The 11,181-nt window shown below is 29.6% G+C and overlaps 2 protein-coding genes across 3 annotated transcripts; both read left to right on the top strand.

Annotated features, from left to right (window-relative positions):
* Positions 1-253: 253 nt before the first annotated feature.
* LOC135949006 (short coiled-coil protein B) lies at positions 254-1,274 on the top strand. Its single transcript, XM_065498464.1, has 2 exons — positions 254-542; positions 613-1,274. Exons 1-2 carry the CDS (start codon positions 479-481, stop codon positions 948-950), a joined length of 402 nt encoding a protein of 133 aa, XP_065354536.1. The 5' UTR covers positions 254-478; the 3' UTR covers positions 951-1,274.
* Positions 1,275-2,947: 1,673 nt separating this feature from the next.
* Positions 2,948-7,595, top strand: LOC135959922 (cysteine-rich hydrophobic domain-containing protein 2). Of its 2 annotated transcripts, XM_065511075.1 has the most exons (4): positions 2,948-3,756; positions 6,639-6,849; positions 6,923-7,094; positions 7,188-7,595. In XM_065511075.1, exons 1-3 carry the CDS (start codon positions 3,635-3,637, stop codon positions 7,088-7,090), a joined length of 501 nt encoding a protein of 166 aa, XP_065367147.1. In that variant the 5' UTR covers positions 2,948-3,634; the 3' UTR covers positions 7,091-7,094; positions 7,188-7,595. The 2 variants fall into 2 exon arrangements, with proteins under 2 accessions (XP_065367147.1, XP_065367140.1); XM_065511068.1 differs by having other exon boundaries at positions 6,923-7,287.
* Positions 7,596-11,181: the final 3,586 nt, after the last annotated feature.

The raw sequence follows: 11,181 nt of genomic DNA, 5'->3' as shown, positions 1-11,181 counted from the left end.
GTGTCTGTAGCTGACAGCTGTTTACTGTGGGTGAGGTTAAATAAAAAAAATTAATAATAATTATGCATATATTCTATATATATGTATGAATATTACCCCACGATTAAAAACAAAATCTAAATGTAAGAAGTACTTGTTTTGATTGTAATTTATTTTGTATAAAACAAAGTTATTTTATTTTATTTCTACTAATGATTGTTTCATATAACTATTGTGAATGTGAACTCTATTTGACGTAATTAATAATAATGACAGTTGTCAATTTGGGGCGAGAGAACAGAAAAGAAAACACTAGAGAAAGGCACAAATAAAGAAAACTCAAGAAAAATTAATAAAAAAATATAAAAATAAGCTAAATAATAGAAAATATAAATATTTTAAATATATTTTTAAAGAAATAATACAAAAAAATACAGGCGAACGCATAATTAATTAAACTAATAAATAAAATTTGCTCATATAGGAAAAAAGAAAAACTATGTCACTAATCGATAAATTACAAGAACAAGAGCCAATACCATTGGCCGATGATGATCCACAGGGTAGGTTGTTTTATTTAACGATTCAGTCATTTATTAATAAACCAATCTCATGTTTTATGCACCATTACAGTTATCATTAACGATGATGATCAACGTTCAAACATTCCCAATGGTCATTCAATGGATTCTCTAAGGTCCTCCTTTACTAATCGCAGTTCTACCCCTGACTCGCACAATTCTTTAGACCCGGAAATTAGTCCAGATGAAAAAGAGGAGAAAGCGCGTTTAATTACCCAAGTATTGGAGTTACAAAATACTCTAGATGATTTGTCGCAACGTGTCGACTCGGTTAAAGAAGAGAATCTTAAATTGCGTTCAGAAAATCAAGTTTTGGGTCAATATATAGAGAATCTTATGTCTGCATCATCAGTATTTCAATCTACTAGTCCAAATTCAAAAAAGAAGTAAATTCTATTTACTCTATCACAGCTTTTATCCAATACATGCTTGTTCTTAAGTTAAAATTTTTTATTGAAAAGTGTTATTTTTCTTTTTTTATTTACTGAATACTCACGACGATATTTATGTTCTCATATAATATATTTATATTTTTATATTATACCTACCATTAGTTAAATATTCCAATCAAAATGCATATTTATACACATATAGAATTGCAATAAAATGCCTTTTTTAAATGTAAGCAAACATATATACATATATTTTAACGTAATTTGCTTTATTGAAAAATTTATTATTTTAAAAAATAAAAGTACAGCTTAAAATAAAGAATATATACAGAAATTTTATTCTTGGAACATTTATAAAAAATTCATTTTAATGACATCATTCCATGCATAAATGACAGTTAGGAAAATCGCTTAAGTATAAATTCCGTTTCCATAGTAGGTAGTTACCGGACATAAATAACAATTCAAAATGTCAGCATTGTTGGGCATAAACAAATGATGAAAATTATTTTTGTACCTTTATTTTTATCGGAAATAATGTAATTCATTAGAATATATAAAAATCAGAAAAAGATGTTAAATATACATATTCGTAAATATTATTTAGAATTGAAGTTTTTTAACGGCATCACTGTTTCTAAGTGTAAATAATAATAAAAAAATATATTCACAATAGTCAATTTAAGGTTACTTACATTAACAAAATGTAATTTAACTATTGTAAATTATGTTATAAAACAGCTGGCAAATGTCAAAAACTTAGCATTTTCCTTTTTTACTCATTATAATGATTATTTTGTTTGTCATCTGCACTGCAAATATTAAAACAACAATATCCAAAATACATAAATAAATATGTATATAAATGCAGCAAATAATGTTTGCAAAATCAAAAAAGGAAATAATTATTAACATGATTCTGTCAGTGTATGGTTTTTGTTTGGCTTACTCAAGGCGAATTTATACAAGGTGGAGTCAGTCAATCAGCTGATTGCTCTTTTTTCGCTTGTTTGGTTCTAACACCTGTCAAAGTTTGTTTTTATACTTCAATATCTACATATTCCAAGCTAATTAACAAAATATTTATATTTTGCTTAAATAAGTAAAGCCCTCACTATTCAATTATCTACACTATATTTAGTTTTAATAAATATTTGTTAATTTTTAATTTCTGTTTTTTGACATTTGTTAAGACCATTTGTTGTTTTTGTAGAACTACCACCACCTTGTAAAAATTCGCCTTGGGCTTACTTTTCTTTTGATTAACATCAAATATGTTTTTGTTATGTAAAGAAAATTGTAAATAAAAATAAAGCTATTCACAATATAGAATATAACAGTTAATATTGCTCTTGTTACAAAATCAAAGCAAATCGAATATGTATATTTTACTTTAAAAAATGGTCAATAAATAATTGTAATTAATAATACAAAAACACAAAAAGCTAATTAAAACAATAAAAATGTGGTTAATAAATACAAATTAATAGCAAATACAACTAGAAATTTAAAAGTTGAATGAACGTCGAAACATAAGGAAACATACATATGTATTTTGTGAAAAGCAGAAGAAAAACCACAATTTTATCGTACAATAATACAATATGTATTAAGTAGTTTATGCAACTACGTAACTAATTAAACAATTAAAAAATTTGGAAAGTGTGTTGTTTGCACCAAAAAACATAAAATAAACACCCAAAAAACTAAACAATAATGTGTGCTTAAACAATCATAAAACAAAAAGAAAAAAACGTGATATGTTTGTGTGCGTGTTTTTGTGTGATTTACACTTTCTTTGATTAACAACACTTGTCTGTTATTGTTTTTGTTATGTAAAGAAAAACGTAAATAAATATAAAAAAATACTATTCACAATAGTTAATATAACACTTAAAATACAAATTCTCAATTGATGTTAAAACAGCTGGCAATTGTCATTTCTACTTTTTGGATTTTTTCTACTTTGTTCTTGTGTCTTCAAAATAATGAAATATTTTGTAAATTATTAAAAACAAATTTAAGTTATAATGCAATAACAAATAAAAACACCTAAACTTTTATAAAAATTGTAAAAACAACGTAAACAAATCATAATACAAATAAAGTGTAATAAGAAAAAAAATAAGAAATCGAATTAAGTACAACCAGCAGCAACTAGAAATAACAAAAACGACCTCGTTCACATTTCTAAATAAAGAAAATTTTTACTGCACACACAATAGAATTTATAGTCATTGCCACTGAAATGTTTTTCTACATCTAAAAAAAGCACAGAGGAAAATAATAAAACATGCAGTTTCTCAAAAAAATAATACAAATGCATTATCAAGTTGCCTTAAATTGAAATCATAACCAGTAGCAGCAGCAGGAACAAAAAAAAAAGAAAACAAATCATCGCTTAATTTTATTCTTAAAGCTATTGGAATTGCATGAAAGGCAGTGTTTGGCTGTGTGTGTGCGCATTTTCTAACATCCGCTCTATTTGTTGGCAATCACCCACTCTACCTACTAAAGCTTACAAACTTGCACCATCGCACACATAACAAACACACTTGTGCACTATTCAAATTCTAGTGCATTCAGTAGTTGTTGCTTACGTGCTACGCTATCCTTTTCCGTTTTTACCTTTGTACTGTAGTTGTTGCTGTCGTGGGTGCAATTTGCAATTCCGTTAATTCAATGTCAATGGCTGATTTCGATGCAATTTATGAGGATGATCAATTGGAGGAACATTATGAAGAGCAAACCGTTCCTCCTGGACCAGAACCCATAGTGATACGTGGGGCTGGTAACATGACAGTGTAAGTGTTCTGATATTTTGTTTCCATTTTTAACTTTTAAGATAGGAATTCAGACGAAAAAGTTATTTTTAGAGCTTTTGGAGCACGCTTTATCAATATTGGCGATAGTATTTTATTTCTTCAAAGTTTTCTTGCAAAACATGAGAGTTTATTATTTCCCATTTGCTTTCCTGCTTTGCTCTACGGTGACAACATGTCCGATTTTATCGAAGGTCCATATAAGATCGATCACTAATTAAATGTGTATATCGACTCACATTTGTAATAGCAATTACACTATAAAAGCTTTTTCTCTATTGATGGCGTGAACTTTCACACGTGTAAAACAACGCGCACCATTAGCTCTGGCACTCTAACCTAGGGGAAGACCAGAGAGGTGCGGCGTTAGTGGAACAAATCGACGAATCCACATGACGATGGTACCCACACGGATTATGGTTAGCTGCCCAAGCTCATCACACATCACAATATTGAGTGCAGGTCTGAGCAACTACGCATTCTGGCGAAAATTAGTTTCTCCAGGATCAAGCCATTTACCCTTAATCGATAGCAGACTGACACGGCTGATCACGTCTTTAATGATATTCCAACACCCTCCAGTGTACACTAATCAGAGCGGAAGTACCGCGAAACCGTACCGGTAGCGGGAGACGATTATCCGTAGCGCTGCCTCACTTCCCAGCAGAAGCATCAGGACTCGCAGATGAGATCCGAAGTAACAATCCTGACGACTCAAGGATTGCAAAGCAGAATCATAATATCAGCAGGTTGGTAAATGAGAATAAGCTAAAAAGATGGTTAGAGAACTGTAACTTAAGTTATACAGTTCGGTCTCTCTCCATTCTAACCCGATGAAGAAGAATGACAGGATCGCGATTAAGTCTGCAGATACCACCATATCCGACACTGAACGGTGCTCGAGTGTATTCTTCCAGCTTTTTACTGAGCACCCAGCAAGAGATAAGGCGAAACGACAAAGTTAAAATCATTGTTTATTGTTGGTGTTTTGTCAAATGTTGATGTTTTTACAAGGGAAGCTTGAGTGTTTTATTTGTACTAGAATGGTGGTCGAGATTACACCACTTTTACGCTTTTTACCAATTTTATGGAAAGTATTTTTAAACACTTTTTATATTGTGCATATCTAGAGAAAATAACGTTTTAAACCATATATGTTTCATCAATATGTGTGTACAATAACATACTTAAAAAGGTAACACAAACAAAGTGGGGCCTATTTATAAATAAGATAATATTTTTAACTTTCCTAAAGACTTTAGAAAAATGTTTCCTGGTGATCTGGCCTAAGCAACCAATAAAATATGAAGCTTATTAAATTAGATTTTTTCTATTGCCAATAATACTTTGATGAATCGAAGTGTAGTCCGCAAATACGCAAAACGCTAGCCGGCAGCACATGCGAATTGATAATGAAACCTTGTTATCTACCTATAAGACGTTTGGTCGGTCAGTGGTTAATTATGCTGCTCCAGTGTGGTCATCATCTTTAATGAATCGAAGTGTAATTCGCAAACTAGGTTCTCAAAGCGCGAGCCTTCAGCACAATTGATAAAGAAACCTTGTTGTCTACCTATAAGACGTTTGGTCGGTCAGTAATCAATTATGTGATCTTGATATATTGTGTTGAAATATTCAAAACTGTCAGTTACATGCCGATTATCATGGAAAATGATCTACATTATGATATAAAAAATACAAGGTAGTTTAATTTTCTCTTTATGTCAACCTAATTAAGCATTTGAAAATAAAGGGGATTTGAAGTTTATGTCTAAAACAAAGCTACCATATTCATTAAACTTAATCCGATTTTGCCTTTATTGAAATATATTTAAAAATATTTTATTCAAAATATTATTGTGCGTTTATCCAAGGCATTGAGCAGCAACACAATTCTGGCCAAGGTTTTCAATTCCTGAGTATCGTTAATATAAGGATTTAGTTTATGCTTGATTGTGGTTATATCTGCAACTAAATCACAAAGCTGTTTACCGGCACAAACCTCTTGCACCTCTACGAATAAGAGAACAATTTTACGAATGTACAACCGTTTGTGTAATCTCTTTCTTGGTATGATGAATCTCTAGCCAACACAGAAAGTAGTTCCAGTAAAGACTGCAGTAACACGTTTGTAGCACAGGCTAGTTTTATAAAAGAAAGTCGACCACAAAATCCTTTTGATGCAACAATTGAGGCAACGTTAGAATTTCTCTGATAAATTTAAAAACATCAATTTTTTTAAAGTCTGATTGAAAAAGGTATCACTATCTCTTAATTGTCATGGCCTATGTGATATAAAGGCACACGACTTAGATTAATCCGTTTTTTATCTATTTTAAAAATAAATTGCAGTATTGTGAACTGTTACATACTACACATATTTCATTGAAAATTTCTCGGAGTATTGTAACATTTTTCTAAATGTGGCAACGCTTCATTGAATATTTACAAATAAAATAAACTTCAAAAATCCCCTTACTTGTCAAAAAAATATAAATGAAACTACCTTGTAATTTTTTTATATCATGATCTACATGAGGAAATGAAGTTTCTTCCAGTAAAGGAATACAACGTCATGTTGTCGAAACAGTTCATCCTAGGATGTCAACGGAGGAATCATCCTTACAACGTCATGTTGTCGAAACAGTTCATCCTAGGATGTCAACGGAGGAATCATCCTTACTTCAACATCAGACAGCAGAAGCTGTCTGATGTTTTAGCTGTTACAACAACAACAACAATAACGTGTGAAGATCACTTTGTATAGAAATACAGTGGCAATAATTTTATTTTCTAAAAGCTTTAGGTTCTCCAAACAAATTGACTTTCAATTTATAATCATATTTCTTTTGTTTTCTTTCTAGATTTGGTTTAAGTAATCGTTTCAATACAGAATTTCCCTCTGGCCTAGTATCACGAGTAGCGCCTGAAGAGTTCAAAGCCACAATTGGTCGCATTAATGGTATTTTAAAGAAAACCTTACCTGTTAATGTGAAATGGCTGTTTTGTGGCTGTGTCTGCTGCTGTTGTACCCTGGGCTGTTCCCTATGGCCCGTGATATGTCTAAGTAAAAGAGTAAGTTTATATTATTTAGACATTTTTCCCTATAAATTAATTTTATAATTATATAAAATTTAATCTCTTGCAGACACAAATAACATTGGATAAATTACTGGAATGGGAGAATAGTCATTTGTATCATAAACTTGGTTTACATTGGCGCTTGCATAAACAACAATGTGATTCAAATTCCATGATGGAATATGTCATCTTAATTGAGTTTATACCGAAAACGCCTATTTATAGACCGGATTAAACTGGTGAGAATAAAATAAGTTTTAGTTTTAGTTGTTTATTTTTTTTTTAAATTTAGTTTATTATTTTTTTTTTATTATAAATATACTAATATACAGATAATGAATATAAAACTAAATGTATGTAATTTAAACAACAACAAAAAATTTAAATATAAAGAAGCATGTAAATGAATCATTAAAAGAAATTTGAAAACAACCCAAGATGTTTATTACTGTAATGTAATTTTAAACACAAAAAATATGAAATGAATTGTTGAACAACAAATTGAAATTATATTGTGATGCACAGCTGAAAATTAAATTGAAAGATATATGTATGTATATGTAATTATTTTTCTATGGAAATGAATTGTATTCAAAATTTTTAGTTGTTACATAGAAATATCATTTTTATTTTTAGTTATTTTATTTTTTTTTTAATAAAATTATTTACAAATTTACACATACACTATAAGCGTAATAAAAGAATTCAAATATATTCACTTGATTGTGATTGTAGAAAAGATTTTAATATGACAACATTTGCAGAAGAATATTAAACTAAAATATTTGCGTAATTATAGAATGAATGCTAGCTTATCACCACAATACAATTGGGAGAATGCATGTTAATTTATAATTTTTTCTTCGAAAGAAACTCATTAGTATAGAATAACCTGGTTGAAAACTATTATTACTTGAAATCAAAATTTCATTGTAACTGCTTCTCATACAAAGGTATAAAGAAACAACCGCTGAAAAGTAGTGCATTTCGATCACTTTATATGTCCATTCGACACGCACGCCTTAAACAAAATCGCTCAGAGTCTCTCTTTTCAGGGAAAACGAGAACTTTTTTGCTTTTCTCAGGACTATCTAGATCCCGTAATCTTATTTACGTTGGAGACGAGTTGTTGATTCGTTCCAATTAACTTTCCGCTTCCCCAAATATCGTACGGACCCCAAACGCAAATTCTAAACATATCGTCAACTTAGTAAGAACCCTTTAGTGAAATTTCTACCAATTTCTAAGTGAAACAGATGGAAAGTTTATGGTTTGATTCACTACACATCTCAAAGTAAATACCTGAATATTTATGGTGAATTTAACAAATGCCAAACACTGTCCTTTTTGATTTGAATTCTCTCCTTTTTCCTTTTAAAATGAGAACTTTTCATTTCATATACAGAAAAAAAAAACAAATGAGTATGAGACTTTCCATTTTGAATTCAAAAAAGATCAATTAAATTTAAGAAAAAACAAAAAAATAAAAATTTAACAAATGAAATTGAGAAAATTAAATGGCCTTTAGAAATATAAATTTGTATTAAAAAAGGCTAAAATAAACATGCAGTTTAATGTTGAAAAATGCCATTTAACTAAATTCGTTTCCGACGTTACGTCGTGAACATAAATATACTGTTAAGCAGCTGACATACATATGAGTGGAATAGAAGCAAAGGCTGCATGCAGTTTCTGTAATAAATAACAAAAACCTGTATCTCTAAAGATATGAATCAAGTTTCGAGAGATTCATTGAATTCAGCAATTATACGCTTGTGACCTTTCTGGATATAGAAGGGGCCTTCAATAACATAAAATCTGCAACCCTATATGATTTAGGACTGGACCAATCCAATGTTAGGTTCATTATGTACCTTCAGAACTATAGTATCATTCGTTCTAAAATCGGAGCGACTACGAGCTCTATATCTGTCAAAATAGGCACTCCCCAGGGTTTAGAGCTTCTTGCCTATAAACTGTCTTCTTAAGTTCTTCTTAAGTTAGATTCCCTAGTGCATTGAGTGTAAAGTAAAACTGATTAACTGTTGTCAATGAAAAATAAAATTCCCAACTTTCCGCTACCCCGACTGAACGGCATTGAATTGACGCTCTCGGATAGCTCAAAATCTTGGCCATAATACATGATAGGAAATTGTACTGGAAACTCCATACTGCTGCAAGAACATCAAAGGCTATAATGGATATGTATGTCTGCAAGAGGGCCATAGGCACGAGAACTGGATAATTGATAATTGTTACTAAACCGATACTATTCTATGGGACCTCTGTCTGGTTAAAGGGCAATGGAAAAGGCCTCTAACTGTATAGTCTTTGAAAGGGTATAAAGAATAGCGCATGTTGATTCATTTGACTATCTTTCGTGGGCCATCATAACATACGAGCCCAGTGAGAGAATTGCATGAGAAGAGTGGGATGCTAAAAAATCTATCAATGTCAAAGTGGTGGCAAAATAAACAGACATTTTTATTTCAATTTAAGATCAAAACAATGTTGTCCTTTTGTCAGCTGCTTAAAGCATATTTGAGGGGTATAGAAGCAATCAATCTAAATTTGATTTGAGAACTTATCTAATAATGCCATCTAGTTACATATGATAGATCAAATTATTTCAAACGCTGCAATGTTCATACTTTCTTTATATCTTTATTTAATTCTAAATAATAAACTAAACTAAAAATGTCAGCTGCTTTAAAGTATATTTATGTATAATCTTTCACTGTGTGACTTCGGAAACAAAGTTTAGTTCCCCATAAAGTATATCGGGGTTGTCATGGAATCAAATCATTGTCGGAATCGGTTTTGAAACCGATAGAAAAAGTACTTTGGTCTCGAAAGTTATCGGTTTTATATTCGATCTAGAATTAAATTCTTTATAGTTTAAGCACTGGATTTCATAAGTCAGATGAAATGGCTGAGATATAAGAGAAAACCAGGAAATCTCGATTTGTTATCTATATCTGGATTACTCAGTCATTAATATAGACAATATGGATATCTAATGATTTAACCCGAATTTTTTTCACAAAAAAATTTAGTTTTTCATAACTATTTTTTTTATTTTTTTAAATAAATTTGTTGTGCAGAAATTTTTTTAACTAAAATATTTTGAAATGAAAATAAAAAATATTGAGGGTATTCATTTCAAAAAATGGAAAATTACACTTTGATTTTTTTACACTTTTACACAACAAAAACAAGAAAAAAAATCCAAAAAAATATTTTTATTGTGGAATTTTGTTTTTGTTGTGTAAAAGTGTAAAAAAATCAGAGTGTAATTTTTAATTTTTTTGAAATGAATAAAATCACAAAAATATTTAAAATTTTTATTTTAAAGTATAATTTAGTGAAGGGTATATAACATTCGGAACTGTTAATTGTTCTTTTCTGAATTTGAATAGGATAATCACATTTTCAATTGGTCTTTAATGAAAATCTTAATTCATTTTCATTTGTTTTTTGTTTTTTAATTCAAGTGGAAAATCCCATTTCCAATTGTTTTTTCTGAAATCTCATTTTCAATTATTTGTTTTCCATTCATTTAATTTTTATCTATTTCATTTGTTCAATTCTTAATTTCAATTGTTCTTTACTCAATTTGAAATGATCAATCTTATTTTCAATTGGTGTAGTTTTATTCTAATGATTTTTTGTATTTATTTAATATTTTTAAATATTTATCAAATTAAATTCTGAAAACAAATCGATAATTGTTCAAATTCGCATATTAAGGAACTTATACTATTGGACTTAAAATGTTTTAAAGCTTAGCAAGTATTTGAATACAAATTGTTACTAAAAACAAAACGTATGAAAAAGAATGTGGTTTAGATTTAATCTTAAAAAAAAATTGGTGCCTTTTTTTCACGTTTTCTAGGAATTTAAATATTAGTGGTGCTACCATACACTTTTTGCTAAAAAGGATTTCCAGCACTTATTTCAACGATCTTATTTTGTTATGTTGGGTATAAGAATTTTCTAACTGATTTCTGAATGGCTGTTGAATTGAAATTGAATACAAATTCTAAAACACATAAAATATGTATGCATGTTCATAAATTAATTAGATTTGTGCATCGCTGTAGCAGGGATCAACTGCATCTTTTTGAACATTTGACTTAAAGTTGTAATGCCAATTATATTTTTTTATGAGAGAGTGTTGCGATACTTCAGCAATTACGAACATATCCAACTGCTACTGCTTAATTATTTAAATATTCTTCTATATTCTGAACTTTATGACAGTGAAAAAATTTTAAGAAAACTGAAAATTTTAAAATTTTTATATGGAAATTATTATTAAAAACA

Source organism: Calliphora vicina, chromosome 1 (genome assembly GCF_958450345.1).
Source record: "Calliphora vicina chromosome 1, idCalVici1.1, whole genome shotgun sequence".
Classification (NCBI taxonomy): Eukaryota; Metazoa; Arthropoda; class Insecta; order Diptera; family Calliphoridae; genus Calliphora; species Calliphora vicina.
The sequence above is the reverse complement of the archived record's forward strand: the minus strand, read 5'-3'. Positions and strand labels throughout refer to the sequence as shown.